We start from the raw sequence: 16,734 nt of genomic DNA, 5'->3' as shown, positions 1-16,734 counted from the left end.
TAAATGTAAGTTTATTACTACTAAATTATTGCTTCTTTAGAAACATGGTAGGTGTGCTGTCATGGAGAATCAGGAAATTTAAATCTGTCTTTTAGATTCTTACTGTTTTACACAGCTTTGTGCCAGGTAGATTTAAAAAGCCTTACCCAGTAAAAGACTTAGTTGACTCTGCTCTTGTAGTTCTTGTACTATTTTAATCTTCCAAACTCCATGAGCAACTTTGTTTCCTCATCCCAGTTATAGGGCTACTAACAACTGTACTTGATCAATAGCCTGAGATGAGACTGAGAGTTGCGGAGGAAGCTTGCAAGTGCCACAGTTAGCATGGGCTGGTGTAATGAGTAGCCCTTTCTGTTTTCAAGGATACTCCCATACTGTATGAGTGTACCCTTTATAGATTTCCATTCCTTCAAGTATCTGAGATGCATTTTTATTTCAATCCATAAGTTGTTTCTGCCTGGGTCCAATTTCTGCCTCCTGCACAAGCTGTATTTTTTTTTGAACACTGAAGGAATATTCTATCGCAGTAACGCTTTGAACTGGACTTTCTGATTTCTTCTTTTAGCTGATCCGTGTCACCCAGCCAGAGTTAATCCAGACACAGAAGCCCCAGGAAGCTCAAGCCATGGAGGAGGCAAAGCAAGCTCTGAACAAACCTGCACCTGAACCGGAGAGCAACAAGGCATACCCAGTACAGGATAACCTGCAGAGTGGTAAGTGTTAAATCACTGTGCAGGAAACACCGCTGAATGGTACTTTCATTTAGTCACCAACTCTTCCCTACACATTTCTGTAGGAACATTTTAGAACTTTTGGGTTGTTATTGATAGTGGTATTTATACTGTGACGCATGTAATGATAATGCTGTTTGCACTTATGTACATTGGTATTTCTGCCAGTCTCTCTCCTGATCTTGCTGCCCTTTCTGTTTTGACCTGAAATGTTTGCATCTCATTCTGACTCATAGCACTATCACCTCTGAGCCAAAAGGTCAAGAACTTGAGCACAGAATCTGAATTGACTCTCCAGTACAGTGCTGAGAGAGTATGGCATTGGTTGAGTTGCTGTCTTCTGGGTGAGGATACTAAACTGCAGTCCCCTTTTGCTAGATGTAAAAGTTTCCCTTTCGCAATTCAGAGAAGAGTATCAATGAGTCTTCAGACCAACGATCTTCCCTCGACCAGTATTACCAAAACAGATTAACTGGCCATTCATTTTATTTCTACCTTTACCATCTCTATTCTTAGCCTTCTGTTCACCATCCAGCCAATTGACACATTTATTGACCCTGGAAGGCCTAGATCCAAGCATTGAGTTTCTCCTTTTAAATATCTCCCAAGTTTCCTTCCTTTGAGTTTTGCAGGAATTCACATCTTTTTATGGAACAGCTAAGTGGTTTTGGACAGCTCTGATACCAACAGCTCTCTATGGAAAAACTAGAATGTCTCCATGGTCCACAATTAATCATTGGGCTCCTTTATTCACAGTCCTTGTACATTGAGCTGGTGCCCACGGTCCTTGTACACAGGATAACACCTACTGTACACTCATAGGAAGCCAGGCTTGTCATGGTCCAGTTCCTGTACTATAATTATTGAAATAATGGGCATACTGAAAAATTTCCCACTTTGGCACAGGGAAGATTGCATAACATGAATATATTTTTTTCCCAGGATCCAGTGAAGCATCCGTGCCTCAAACTCAACCAGTTTGTACGTCCAGCCCATCAAGTAAACCAAAACCTCCAATCAAAACTGTAGTGTCCAGTACGAATGGACCCACGTCTGCTCCCAGTCCTGTCATCCAACGCCTTCCAGCTTTCCTTGATAACCACAACTATGCCAAGTCGCCAATGCAGGTAATCACTTCCCTTCCTCTCCTGTCACTGAGCAGATTGAACTAACGTTACTGAGAAAAATTTGGAGCTCATAAATGAATTATTCCATTTTCAGACTTGCAAAAATGTTTTACAAAGTAAATTTTGTGGAGTTCAACCTGAGAGATATCTGTGCATGGGGATGGAACATGTTTCACCCAGTGTTAGAATTGTGTGCTCCAGGAATGTTACGGCATGAATTGAATGAAGCGCGATGGTCTCTACAGTGCTTAATCACTGTGCCATAGCTCCAAGCTAAGCAGAGAACTACTACATCAGTGCACATTTAGACATTCTACACCCATTATTGTTTGTGACTGAGGCTATCAGCTTTGTGCTCATTCAGAAGTAGGGTGATGCAGCATAAGCATGTATCACTATTATCTCACCAGTGTGTTCTGGATTCAGGCCTGGATCTGACCCTGAAAAGACAGCTTTCTCACTAGTTACCAGCCCAAATCTGAAGCGACCTCTATGATGGATGACATGATAGCTGGATAGTTACAGATTACCTCTCGGGGCTGGGTTGTGGTTTAGCTCTCCTTAGCCAAGTTACTAAGTAAAACCAAAAACAAATTCCCCCATTTTTCTGTAAGTTTACACTTCCCTGTTTGTTGAATTTTTTTTAAATTTCCCGCCAGGTGTCATGTATGTTTTCAGGACATTCCCTGGATGTAGAATGACCTAGCAATGTTGACACAGCTCTTTTGATTCAAACTGTGGCTCAGTGTGTTGCAGTCCTAAGGTTACAGGTTCAAACCACACCCCAGAGACATGAATATATAATCTAGGGTGTAGGGTGTTACCCTGTCAGGGGTAACATCTTCCAGCTGGGATGTCCAAGGCCCTACGGCCCTCTTAGGTAGATGTAAAAAAAAACCATGGCACTATTTCGAAGAAGAGCAGGGGAGTTCTCCCTGGTCTCCTGGCCTATATTTATCCCTGCAACAACATCACTAAAACAGATGGTTTCCTTATTTATTTCATTACTGTTTGTGGGACCTTGCTGTACATAAATAGGTTGTCACGTTTCCTGCATTACGAAAGTGACGACACTTGAAAAGTAATTCATTGGCTGCAAAGCAATTCTGAGGTTGTGAACATGCTAATAAATGCAAATTCTTTCTGTCCCTTTTTTAACCTTTCTTTGATTGAATCAGAGAATGATATAACTCAGCAGGAAGCTATTTGGTCCATCATGCGTGCTGGCTCTTTGAAAGAGCCACTCGTCCTGCTTCCCTGCTGTGCACCCCACCCCCAACTCCCAGCATCCTGGAAATGTTTTTTCCCTTCAAATATTTATCCAATTTCCTTCTGAAAGTTTGTATTGAATCTGCTTCCATCACCCTTTCAAGCAGTGCATTCCGGATCACAACAACTCACTGTGCAAAAAATTTGTTTCCTTTTGTTATCCATGGTCCTTTAGCCAATCATTTTTAAATCCGAGTCCTCTGGTAACTGACCTGTTTGCCATTAGGAACCCTTTATTGTCATTTACTCTATCAAAACCATTCATGATTTTTAACACATATATCAACTCTCCTGTTAACCTTTGCTGCTGTGAGAAGACCAACCTCAGCTTCTCCAGTCACTCCACATAACTGATGTCCCTAATCCCTGGAACCATTCTAGTAAATCGCTTCTGCGTCTTCTTCGAGGCCTTGACATCCTTCCCAAAGTGTGATGGCCCAAATTAACACAATACTCCAGCTGAGGCCTAAACAGCTTTTTATAAAGCTTTGGAATGGATCCTTATTTTTTTATTCTGTCTTTATTTATAAAACCATGGATCCCATACACTTTGTAACAGCCATCTGACTTGTTCTGTCACCTTCATGATTTATATGCATACATTCCCAGATCTCTGTATTTGCTTTATAATTATACCATTTAGTTCATGTTTAGTTCTCCCAGGTCAGAGGCTGGGAATTTTGTGGAGAGTAACTCCCCTCCTGACTTCCCAAAGGCTAGCTACCATCTGCATTATTTCCAACATTTTGCTTTCACCTGTCCACCGTCTACAAGGCACAAGTCAGGAGTATGATAGAATACCCCCCCACTTGCCTTGATGAATGCAGCTTCAGCAACACTCAAGAAGCTCGACACCATCCAGGGCAAAGCAGTCCTCTTGATTGGTGCCTCAACCAACACCTTCAACACTCACTCCCTCCACTACCGACCCACAGTGGCAGTAGTGTGTACCAGTTACGAGATACACTGCAGCATTTCATCAAGATTCCTTTGACATCACCTTCCAAACCCACAACCTCCACCACCTTGAAGAACAAGGCCAGCGGATGCATGGGAACACCACCACCTGTAAGTTCCCCTGCAAGCCACTCACACAATAAATAAAACAAAAAAGTTACTCAAGGAAGAATGAGGAGAGGCATTTTTATTAATTCTTTCACGGGTGTGGGTGTCATTTGCTAGACTGGCATTTGTTGCCCATCCCTAATTGCCCTTGAGAAGGTGGTGGTGGGCTGCCTTCTTGAACCGCTGCAGTCCCTGTGGTGTAGTATAGCCACAGTGCTGTTAGGAAGCGAGTTCCAGGACTTTGACCCAGCGACAGTAAAGGAACGGTGATATATTTCCAAGACAGGATAGTGAGTAGCTTGGAGGGGAACTTGCAGCTAGTGGTGTTCCCATGCATCTGCTGCCCTTGTCCTTCTAGGTGGTAGAAGTTGTGTGTTTGGAAGGTGCTGTTGAAGGAGCCTTGGTGAGTTGCTGCAGTGTGTCTTGTGGATGGTATACACTGCTGCCACTGTGTGTTGGTGGTGGAGGGAGTGGACGTTGAAGGTAGTGGATGGGATGACGAACAAGCAAGCTGATTTGTCCTGGGTGGTGTCGAGCTTCTTGAGTGTTGTTGGAGTTGCACTCATCCAGGCAAATGGAAGGTATTCCATCACACTCCTGACTTGTGCCTTGTAGATTGTGGACAGGCTTTGGGGAGTCAAGAGGTTAGTTACTCATCGCAGGATTTGTAGCCTCTGACCTGCCCTTGTAGCCACAGTATTTATATAGATTGTCCAGTTCAGTTTCTGGTCAATGGTAACCCCCAGGATGTTAATAGTGGGGGATTCAGCGATGGTAATGCCATTGAATGTCATGGGGCAATGGTTAGATTCTCCCTTGTTGGAGATGGTCATTGCCTAGCACTTGTGTGCCGCGAATGTTACTTGCCTCTTGTCAGCCCAAGCCTGGATATTGTTGAGGTCTTGCTGCATTTGGACATGGACTGCTTCAGTAGCTGAGGAGTCGCAAACGGTGTTGAACATTGTGCAATCATCAACGAACATCCCCACTTCTGACCTTATGTTGGAAGGAAGGTCATTGATGAAGCAGCTGAAGATGTTTGGGCTGAGGACGCTACCCTGAGGAACTCCTGCAGTGATGTCCTGGAACTCAGATGACTGACCTCCAAAAACCACAACCAACTCCCTTTGTGCTAGATATGATTCCAACCGGTGGAGTGTTTCCCCCCTGATTCCCATTGACTTCAGTTTTGCTCCTTGATGCCACACTCGGTCAAGTGCTGCCTTGATATCGAGGGCAGTCGCTTTCACATCACACCTGGAGTTCAGCCCTTTTGTCCATGTTTGAACCAAGGCTGTCATGAGGTCAGGAGCTGAGTAGTCCTGGCAGAACCCAAACTGAGCGACTGTGAGCAGGTTATTGCTGAGTAAGTGCCACTTGATAGCACTGTTGACAACATCTTCCACCATTTTACTGATGATCGAGAGTGGACTGATGGGTCGGTAACTGGCCGGGTTGGATTTGTCCTGCTTTTTGTGGACAGGATCACCTGGGTAGTTTTCCACATAGCCAGGTAGATGCCAGTGTTGTAGCTGTACTGGAACAACTTGGCTAAGGGCGCAGCTACTTCTGGAGCACAAGCCTTTAATACTGCTGCTGGAATGCTCTCAGGGCCCACAGCCTTTGCCGTATCCAGTGCTTTCAGCTGTTTCTTGATATCACGTGGAGTGAATCAGATTGGCTGAAGACTGGCATCTGTGAGGCTGAGGGCCACAGGAGGAGGCCAAATGGACCATCCACAGGGCACTTCAGCATTGACTTTTGCACTGATGTGCTGGGCTCCCTCATTATTAAGGATGGGGATATTTATGGAGCCTCCTCCTCTTGTTAGTTGTCTGATTGTCCACCGCCATTCACGTCTGGATGTGGCAAGACTGCAGAACTTAGATCTGATCTGTTGGCTGTGGGATTGCTTAGGTCTGTCTATCGCATGCTGCTTCTGCTATTTGGCATGTGAGTAGTCCTGTGTTGTAGTTTCACCAAGTTGGCACCTCATTTTTAGGTATGCCTGGCACTGCTCCTGGCATACATTCCTGCACTCTTTATTGAACCAGGGGTTGATCTCCTTGCTTCATGGCAATGGTGGAGTGGGGGATATGCTGGGCCGTGAAGTTACAAATTTGTAGTTGTATACAGTTCTGCTGCTGCTGATGGCCCACAGCGCCTCATGGATGCCCAATTTTGAGTTACTAGATCTGTTTGAAATCTATCCCATTTAGCAAGGTGGTAGTGCCACACAACGCAATGGAGGGTATCCCTAATGTGAAGATGGGACTTTGTCTCTACAAAGACTGTATGGTGGTCACTGCTACCAATAGTGTCCTGAACAGCTGTATCTGTGACAGGTAGATTGGTGAGGACGAGGCCAAGTAGGTTTTTCCCTCTTGGTTCCCTCGCCGTCTGCCGCAGACCAAGACTAGCAGCTATGTCCTTTAGAACTCGGCCAGCTTGGTCAGCAGTGGTGCTGCTGAACTACTCTTGATGATGGACATTGAAGTCCCCCATCCAGAGAACGTTTTGTGCCCTAGCCACCCTCGTGGCTTCATCCAAGTGGTGTTCAACATGGAGGAAGCAAAGAAACAAAGAAAATAGAAGCAGGAGTAGGTCATTCGGCCCTTTGAGCCTGCTCCGCCATTCAATATGATCATGGCTGATCCTCTATCTCATTGCCTTACTCCCACTCTCTCCCCATATCCCTTGACACCTTTAGAGTCTAGAAATCTATCTATTTCCTTCTTAAATCTATTCAGTGACTTGGCCTCCACAGCCTTCTGCAGTAGAGAATTCCACAGGTTCACCACCCTCTGAGTGAAGAAATTTCTCCTCCATAGCAGTCTAAATGGTCTACCCTGTATCCTGAGATTGCGACTGCTTGTTCTAGAGCCCCCCCAAGCCAGAGGAAACATCATCCCTGCATCCAGTCTGTCCAGCCCTGTCAGAATTTTATACTTTTCAATGAGATCCCCTCTCATTCTTCTAAACTTCAGTGAATACAGGCCTAGTCGGCCCAATCTCTCCTCATATGACAACCCTGCCGTCCCAGGAATCAGCCTGGTGAACCTTCGCTGTACTCCCTCTATGACTAGTATATTCTTTCTTAGGTTAGGAGACCAAAATTGTACACAATACTCCAGCTGTGGTCTCACCAGGGCCCTGTACAGCTGCAGTAATACATCCTTGCTCCTCTACTCAAGTCCCCTTGCAATGAAGGCCAACGTACCATTTGCCTTCTTAACTGCTTGCTGAATTTACATGCTGCTTTCAGTGATTGGTGTACAAGGACACCCAAGTCCCTTTGTACATCAACATTTCCCAATCTATCACCATTTAAATAATACTCTGCCATTCTGTTTTTCATACCAAAGTGGATAACTTCACACTTATCCACCTTATACTGCATCTGCCTTGTATTTGCCCACTCACTCAGCTTAACTAAATTGCCTTGAAGCCTCTTAACATCCTTCTCACAACTCACATTCCCACCTAGTTTTGTGTCGTCAGCAAACTTGGAAATATTACATTTGGTTCTCTCATCCAAATCGTTGATATCTATTGTGAACAGCTGGGGCCCAAGCACTGATCCCTGCGACACCCCACTTGTCACCATCTGCTACTCCAAAAAACACCCATTTATTCCTAGTCTGTTTCCTGTCTGCTAATCAATTCCCAATCCATGCCAGTATATTACCCCCATTCCCATGTGCTTTAGTTTTTAACACTAACCCCATGTGTGGGACTTTATCAAAAGCTTTCTGAAAACCCAAATACACCATATCCACTGGCTCTCCCTTGCCAGTCCTGCCAGTTACATCCTCAAAAAACTCCAGTAGATTTGTCAAACGTAATTTCCCTTTCATAAATCCATATTGACTTTATTTTCTAAGTGTCCTGTTAGCACATCCATTATAATAGACTCTAGCATTTTCCCTACTACTGAGGCTAGGCTAAACTGGTCTACAATTCGCTGTATTCTCCCTTTCTCCCTTTTTAAGTAGTGGGGTTATATTTGCCACCCTCCAGTCTACTGGGACTGTTCCAAGATCTACAGAATTCTGGACAATGACAACCAACGCATCCATTATTTCCATGGCCACCTCATTTAGTGCCCTGGGATGTAGATTATCAGACCCTGGGGATTTATCGGCTTTCAGTTCCATTAGTTTCTCTAGCACTATTGTTTTAGTTTTACTAATTTCCTTCAATTCCTCCTTCTCACTCGATTCCCTAACATTTCTGGCAAGTTATTTGTGTCTTCCTCTGTGAAGACAGAACTAAAGTTGTTGTTTAATTGCTTTGCCATATCCTTGTCCTCCTATTATAAATTTTCCATTTCGGACTGTAAGGGACCTAAACTAACTTCACTAACCTTTTTCTTTTTACATACTTCTAGAAGCTTTTACAGTTCTCTTTTATGTTCCTTGCAAGTTTACTCTCATACTCTATTTTGCCCCTCTTAATCAATCCCTTGGATCTCCTTTGCTGAATTCTAAACTGCTCCCAATCCTCAGACTTGCTACTTTTTCTAGCAACTTTATATGACGACTCTTTGGATCTAATACTATCCTTAATTTCTTCTGTTAGCCATGGTTGGGCCACTTTTCCTCTTATGTTTTTGTGCCAGAAAGGAACATCTAACTGTTGCAATGCATACATTCATTCCTTAAGTATTAGTCATTGCCTATCCAACATGCCTCATATCTTCGTCATTTCCTTTGTTTAGATTTAGGATCCTAGTTTTGGATTGGACTACTTCACTTTCCAATCTAAGGAAGAATTCTATCATGTTATGTTCAATGTTTCCTAAAGGACCCCGCACAACAAGATTATTAATTAACCCCTTCTCATTGCATGAAACCAAATTTAGGATAGCCTGTTCCTTAGTTGGTTCCTCAACGTACTGGTCTAAAAAACCATCTCATACAGACTCCAGGAATTCATCTGCCACAGTATTATTGCTAATTTGGTTTGCCCAGTCTATATGTAGATTAAAGTCACCCATGATTACTGTACTCCCTTGTTATATGCATTTCTAATATCCTGTCTAACACTGTCCCCTACCTTACTAATACTGTTGGAGGCCTGTAGACAACTCCCACTAAAGGCATACAGATTCATCGGCTGAATAACGACTGAGGGAGTGCTACACTTTCTGAAGTGCCACTTTTCAGTTGAGACATTAAACCGAGGCCCCAACTACTCTTGTAGGTGGACGTAAAAGGTCACATGGTACTATTTCAAAGGTGAGCAGGTGAATTACTGCTGTTGGCCTGTCGATATTCGTCCCTCAATCAGCATTATTAAGACAGATTATCTGGTCATTATCACATTGCTATTTGTGGGAGCTTGCTGTGTGGAAATTGGCTGCTGTGTTTCCTACATTACAACTGTGGCTACACTTCAAAAGTATTCATTGGCTGTGAAATGCTTTGCAAAGCCCTGAGGTTGTGAAAAGACACTATGTATATACAAGTCTTTCTCAAATCCAGTATGAGTGAATGGGGAGTTTCAGCTTAGTAGTCAGGTCAGTTGTTACCACTTGTCACTTCCCACAGGAAGAAGAAGACCTTGCATCTGGTGTTGGTCGTAGCCGACTGCCCAACCCCCAGCACCACCGTTACTCGGACAACGATGATGAGTACGATGACGAAGAGGAGGAAGATTGTCAGAACACCAACACAGCTATCAGGTCAGTCCAGTGCATAGTCAGTTCCCAGGGATTCAGATTCCGAAAAGTATCCATGAACTGTTGGTAGCAAACTGCAGCAAGCAGTCACTGCATTCAGAAGAAGGGAAGCCAGGTAGAAAACAGGGGGACAAGGCAGTGGTTCGGCTGTCAATTAGTGATGCTGATGTATCCTTTCCCCTCTTGTAGTGAGGTTAAACATAAAAGGTCAAATGGCATTTTTTCAAAGGCGAGCGGGTGAATTAGCGCTGTTGTCCTGGTTACGGCCTTTTCTTTTTGACTGGATTGATAAGTATACCAGCTTAGGGATTGAACTGAACCATATAGAGCAAGGAGATCTCGGGTTTAATTCTAGCTATGTGTGACGTTAGTAATGTCAGCTAGGGATATAGTGCTTCAGTTGGTCTGGATGAATGATCAGAAAATTCAGCTAGGATTCTCACTCCTAGTTGATACTCAGTGACCTCTGCTGGAAAATCCACATATGAGTGGCAAAAGGACGGACTTGGTTGTGAGGTCTCCTCTCATAATCAAATTACCCACTGATACTAACCAGTTATGTTCACACATGGACATATGGTGACTATTTTTAGTGAGCTCATCTAGCAGAGCCTCATCCAGCTCCAGGACATAGACCCACATCTGCTTCCTTTCCTGCACCCCTCTTGCTTGGGTACAATTGCACCAAATGTCCCCCGCCCAGGATTACCATATTCATTCTTAATGTGTAATTGCCTGAATAATGAGTGTTGGCAGACTGTTCAACTCAGCAGACATTAGAGAGAAGCCCCAATCTGTTCACAGTGCAGCAGAATGTCACAGGATAGTCCTTCAGAGTGAGAAACTTGACTTGCCTTCCTGGCCTGTGGGCACCGAAGACAACTGTATCTCAGCACAGATTAAGGATGAAACCTGCAAATTTCAAGGCGCGGTACCCACACTAGCCAATGATATATCTACTGAACTTTAGGGGACCCTTGACATGGATTTGGCTTAATACCTATATGGCCACATACTCATACATCCCTCGGTTCATTGTTAGTGTAGTTACAATCTAATCAAGTTATTGTGCATGTCGTATGCAAGTGCAATATGACAAGATATTTGCTCCGTTGTCTCTGCATTATACAAAATGTATTTCCTTTTGTTTCTTTGTGTGCAGGTATAAAAAGAAGAGCCATCTGTTACAGGAGCAACGACCCAGCGAACAGCTCTCTCTTCTGCAGCCCAACACTATCAACGTGCTAACTGAGAAGCTAAAGGAATCCCAGAAGGACTTGTCAATTCCTCTTTCCATAAAAACCATTGGCGGTGGCATTCCCGCCCATTCCCAGCCTTCCCCAACCCCCAGCAACGAGAGTACAGACACCGCCTCCGAGATCGGAAGCGCTTTCAACTCGCCACTCCGTTCTCCTATCCGTTCAGCCAACCCCACCCGTCCTTCAAGCCCAGTCACCTCTCACATCTCCAAAGTGCTGTTTGGGGAAGAGGAAAGTCTGTCCCGAGTGGATTGCATGCGTTATAACCGAGCAGTACGTGACCTTGGGCCAGTTGTTAGCACGAACCTGTTGCACCTGGGAGATGAAGGAATGCTGAAGACCCTCGGAATCACAGGTAAGAGCTAGGCGATGAGAGATTGAGGGGACAGGGTATCGTCTTGCAATGTGAAAGGTAGGAGTAGGCTATTTAGCCCCTTAAGCCTGTAATGCTGTTCAGTGAAATCCTGGCTGGTCTGATTTCACGGTGGAGGACACTAGTACCACCCCAATAGTAACAGGTAGTGCAGAGGTGATAGAGAAGGAGGAACTTAGAACGATCACCATCACTAGAGAAAAAGTACTGAGCAAACTATTGGGATTAAAGGGTGACAAGTCCCCAGGACCTGATGGCCTACATCCCAGGGTCTTAAAGGAAGGGGCAGTGGAGATAGCGGATGCATTGGCTATAATATTCCAAAATTCCCTGGATTCTGGAAAGGTTCCAGTCGATTGGAAAAATGCTAATATAACAAAAAGGGGGAAGGCAGAAAGTAGGAAACTATAGACCAGTTAGTTTAACGTCTGTCGTTGGGAAATTGTTGGAATCCATTATTAAGGAAGTAGTAATGGGGCATTTGGAAAGTCAAAATGCAATCCATCAGAGTCAGCATGGTTTTATGAAGAGGAAATTGTGTTTGACTAATTTGCTAGAGTTCTTTGAAGATGTGACAAGCAAAGTGGATAATGGGGATCCTGTAGATGTAGTATATCTGGACTTCCAGAAGGCCTTTGATAAGGTGCCGCACAAAAGATTAATACACAAGATAAGATCACATGGAGTTAGAGGTAATATATTAGCTTAGATAGAGGATTGGCTAACCAACAGAAAGCAGAGAGTCGGGATAAATGGGTCTTTTTCTGGATGGCAAGCTGTAACTAGTGGGGTGCCACAGGGTTCGGTCCTTGGGCCCCAACTATTTACAATCTATATTAATGACTTGGATTCAGGGATAGAAGGTACTATAGCTAAATTTGCAGATGACACCAAAATAGGTGGGAAAGTAAGTTTCAATGAAGAAATAAGAAATTTACAAATGGATATGGACAGGTTAGGTGAATGGGCCAAAATGTGGCAGATGGAGTTTAACGTGGATAAGTGTGAGGTTATCCATTTTGGTCGGAGGAATAAAAAGGCGACTTATTATTTAAATGGAGAGAAACTTCAGAATGCTTCAGTGCAGAGGGATCTGGGTATTCTCGTGCATGAATCGCTGAAAGCTAGTATGCAGGTACAGCAGGTTGTGGAATTGGAATTTTGGCATTTATTGCTAAAGGGATACAGTATAAAAATAGGGAAGTTTTGTTGCAACTGTACAAGGCGTTGGTGAAACTGCACCTGGAGTACTGTGCACAGTTTTGGTCCCCTTACTTGAGGAGGATGTAGTTGCATTGGAGGCGGTTCAGAGGAGGTTCACTAGATTGATTCCAGAGATGCGGGGCTTGTCTTATGAGGAGAAATTGAGCAGTTTAGGCCTATACTCGCTAGAGCTTAGAAGGATGAGAGGAGATCTAATTGAGGTATATAAGATGCTAAAGGGGATAGAAAAAGTAGACGTCGAGTGGATGTTTCCCCTTGTGGGGCATTCTAGAATGAGAGGCCATGGTTTTAGGCTAAGGGGTGGTAGATTTAAATCAGAGATGAGGAGAAATCACTTTTCTCAAAGGGTCATGGAATTCACTACCCCAGAGTGCAGTGGATGCCGGGACGCTGAATAAATTTGAGGAGATAGACAGATTTTTAATTAGTAACGGGTTGAAAGGTTATGGGGAGAGGGCAGGAATTTGGAGTTGAGGCCGAAACGAGATCAGCCACGAATTTATTGAATGGCGGGGGAGGCTCGAGGGGCTGAATTGCCTACTCCTGCTCCTAGTTCTTGTGTTCTTATGCTGGTCTGTGACCTAACTCCATAAACTCGCCTTTGCCCCATATCCCTTAATATCTTTCATTAACAAAAAATATCAATCTCAGTTTTAAAATCAACAATTGATCTAACATCAATTGCCATTGACGGAAGATTTGACACTTCTACCACCCTTTTTGTTTAGAAGTGTTTCCCAATTTCACTCCTGTAGGTCTGGCTCTAATTTTTAGACAATGCCCCTAATCCCAGGCCCAACAAGTGATAACTGTTTCTATCTACCCTATCTATTACTGTTAATAACATCTTGAATACTTTGATCAACACCCCTTAACTTTCTAAGTTCCAGGGAACTTAACCCAGTTTGTTTAATCCTCTCCTTGTAGCTTAACTCTTGGGATCCAGATATCATGCAGTAAATCTACAATGCAGACCCTCCTTCCTAAAGTATGGTGCCCAGAACTGCTCATAGTGCTCCAAATGTAGTCTGACCAGGACTATGTATAGCTGAAGGATGACTTGTATTCTGTTCTTCTAGATGTAAAGGCCAGCATTCCATTAACCTTTTTGATTAATTTCTGTACCTATTCATGACATTTTAATGATCTGTTTACCTGGAACCCCCTCATCATCTACAATCCCAAGTCTCTTTAGACCACTACTGTTTCTATCTTTTCACTTTTTTAGGTCCAAAATGGATAACCTCACATTTGCCTAGTTTGAATTTTATTTGCCACAGTTTTGCTCATTGACTTAATTTATCAATATCTCTGTAGTTTGACACTTTCATCTACACTGCCGACAATACCGCCTATCTTTGTGTCATAGCAAATTTGGATATGTGACTTTCTATCCCATCACCTAAGTTGTTAATGATTACAGTGAATAGCTGCTGCCCAAACACAGATCTTTGCAAGACAACACTAGTCACATGCTGCCAATTAGAGTACCTGCCCATTATCCCTACTCTCTGTCTCCAACTGCTCAGCCAATTTCTTTACCAGGTCAATAATTTGCCAACAGTTGCATGAGCTTCAATGTTAGATAACCATCTCTTATGAGAGACTTTTATCAAATGCCTTCTGGAAGTCCATATAAATAATAGCCATAGACATTCCCCTGTTCACTACTTTAATAACCTCTTCAAAAAAAATTCAATCAGATTCATCAGCAATAACCTACCCTTTACATATCCATGCTGGCTCTCTCTGATCAACTGAACATTTTCAAGCTGTTCACTCACTCTATCCTTAACTATAGACTCTAGCAATTTCCTGATAACAGATGTTAGGCTAACTGGTTCATAATTCCCTGGTTTCAATCTCTCACCTTTCTTAAATAGTGAAGTAGCATGCACAGTTTTCCAATTTAAGGTTCCTGAATCAAGAGAAGATGTAAAGAAAGAAAGGTTTGCATTTCTATAGCCCCTATCACAGCCCCAGGACATCATGAGGTGCTTTTCAGCAAGTTAGGTATTTCTGAAGCACTGTCATGTTATAATGTAGGAAACTTGGCAGTAATGGAGCTACAGTAAGGGAGCTACACTGCTGGTGCAGTGAGTATCTGTTCCACATAGACCAGGAAAATCCCAGCCTCTGGTTTCTTCTGAATTAGCTGAGCTCAGAAGGGGCAGCAATTGAGCCAGTATAATTACCCTCAGTGCCATCCAGTATTGAGAGGGGAAAAATTCAGCAACGATCCTGCTCACTTTACAAAGCACCTCTTTGGTTTCGTCTTTCATTGTCCCTTTGCACATGTAAGGACAGGTTATATTTTAACTGTAAGAAAAGAACAAAGAAGTGTGCACTTGTATAGCACCCTGTCATATCCTCATGAAAATGCTTCACATTCAATGAGTTGCTTTTAAAAGTGTACCCACTATTGTTATGTAGATTAAAATGGCAGCCATGGTCCCAGAAACAGCAAGTATGACAAATGACCAGTTTTCAGTTGTGTTGGTTAAAGCAGGGATGTTTGCCTCTGCACAGGAAATATTCCTTGTACCCCTTCGAACAGTGTCTTATGATTCTTTACATCTTGAGATTAATGGCTTGTCAAAACAGCACCTTCCACAGTGAAGTTCCAGTTTGAGTGTTTGCTCAAATCCTGGAGTGGGACTTGAACTCATGACCTCCTGACTAAGAGACAAAAGTGCTATCAACTGAGCCCTGAGGCAAGCTATGCTTAGGTACCCTGCAAGCATCACAGGGATATGGTGATATTTGATAAAATGGCTACTTGCAGTGAGCTACTGGACGACTGTTGGCACTACTGAAGCCATGAACCTCAGCAAAAGTCAGCACCTTCAAGAGGTTAGGGAAAGAAACTGGGGTCAACACCTTCAGGAGTTGTTGGGAAAAGAAACAGGAGTCTGAACCCAGGAGAGGTAAGGGAGAAAGAAACTGTGAAAAAGAAATGGATCATCACCTTCAAGAGTTGGGGGAAAACTGTAAATAATATTAAAAATTGTGTCCATCAAATGAGAGAATCGGCTTGTCTGTAGCTCAACATCGCTATAGTTTTAATTGTTTTACCCAGTATCGGTGTAAAGCTAATTGATTTGTCCCATTGACAAGGTACCAGTGTTTCCCCATTTTCACTGCAGCCAAGACTCTCTGGTCTCCCTAGGATAGGTTTTTGGTTAAAAGATGTACCGAAACACAGCTCTTAAAGATTGTTGATGACATAGCTTCAAGTCTCAAATGAGATGAAGCTACTAACATGGCAATACTGGATTTCTCAAAAGCCTTTGACAGAGTTCCTGTGAAAAGGTCTTGTTCAAACTTCATTATTATGGAATCAGGGAAACATTGTTAAATGGGATCCGGTACTTCCTAAGCAACAGAAGACAAAGAGTGGTGTGTGATGGGGAATCACCCCCTCCCCCCACTAGAGACCTCCCCTTTGAAGTGCCCTAGAGAACTGTGTTGGGACCTTTACTCTTCTTGACATATATAAATGACCTTCCCAACAAGTTTAAAAAAAAACAGGGTGGAATATTTGCAGATGCCTCCATGGTTTACACATCAGGGAAAACTTAAGATCAGTTCATTGCAAGATGATCTTTGGAAATTGCAAAAATGGCAAGATCAATGGGAGATCGCATTCAGTGCCAAAAATGGTATGTCATGTGCATCACCAACAAAAATTACACCAACAGATAGCTTTAAGTTTTGTAGTCAAATTCTCCAACAGGTATCTGGGAGTTCATCTTAAAATCAGTCTTCAATGGGAGTTCCACATTCAGCAGGTAACATCCAAAGCAAGCAGGGTTCTTGGATTTCTGAGGAGGAATCTGCGGTATTGCAACACAAATATCAGAATTATAGCTTGCCAAACATTTGTTCGCTCAGTCCTGGAGTATGCAAGTTGTGTGTGGGATCTTTATATAGTGAGATATAAATAAGACTGAAGTGATCCAAAGACATGCTGCACGAATCAGTATGGGAAATACACCAGAGT

General features: G+C 43.2%; 1 protein-coding gene across 2 annotated transcripts in view; it reads left to right on the top strand.

Annotated features, from left to right (window-relative positions):
* Positions 1-16,734, top strand: part of bap1 (BRCA1 associated deubiquitinase 1) — a 52,941-nt gene that overhangs the window by 31,532 nt on the left and 4,675 nt on the right. For both annotated transcript variants that reach the window (XM_078543811.1, XM_078543812.1), the window contains 4 exons: positions 566-713; positions 1,674-1,858; positions 9,745-9,878; positions 11,038-11,489. In XM_078543811.1, coding sequence (XP_078399937.1) covers positions 566-713; positions 1,674-1,858; positions 9,745-9,878; positions 11,038-11,489 — 919 coding nt within the window. The remainder of the gene's footprint in view (positions 1-565; positions 714-1,673; positions 1,859-9,744; positions 9,879-11,037; positions 11,490-16,734) is intronic.

This window comes from Cetorhinus maximus, chromosome 6 (genome assembly GCF_964194155.1).
Source record: "Cetorhinus maximus chromosome 6, sCetMax3.hap1.1, whole genome shotgun sequence".
NCBI classification, from domain to species: domain Eukaryota; kingdom Metazoa; phylum Chordata; class Chondrichthyes; order Lamniformes; family Cetorhinidae; genus Cetorhinus; species Cetorhinus maximus.
The sequence above is the reverse complement of the archived record's forward strand: the minus strand, read 5'-3'. Positions and strand labels throughout refer to the sequence as shown.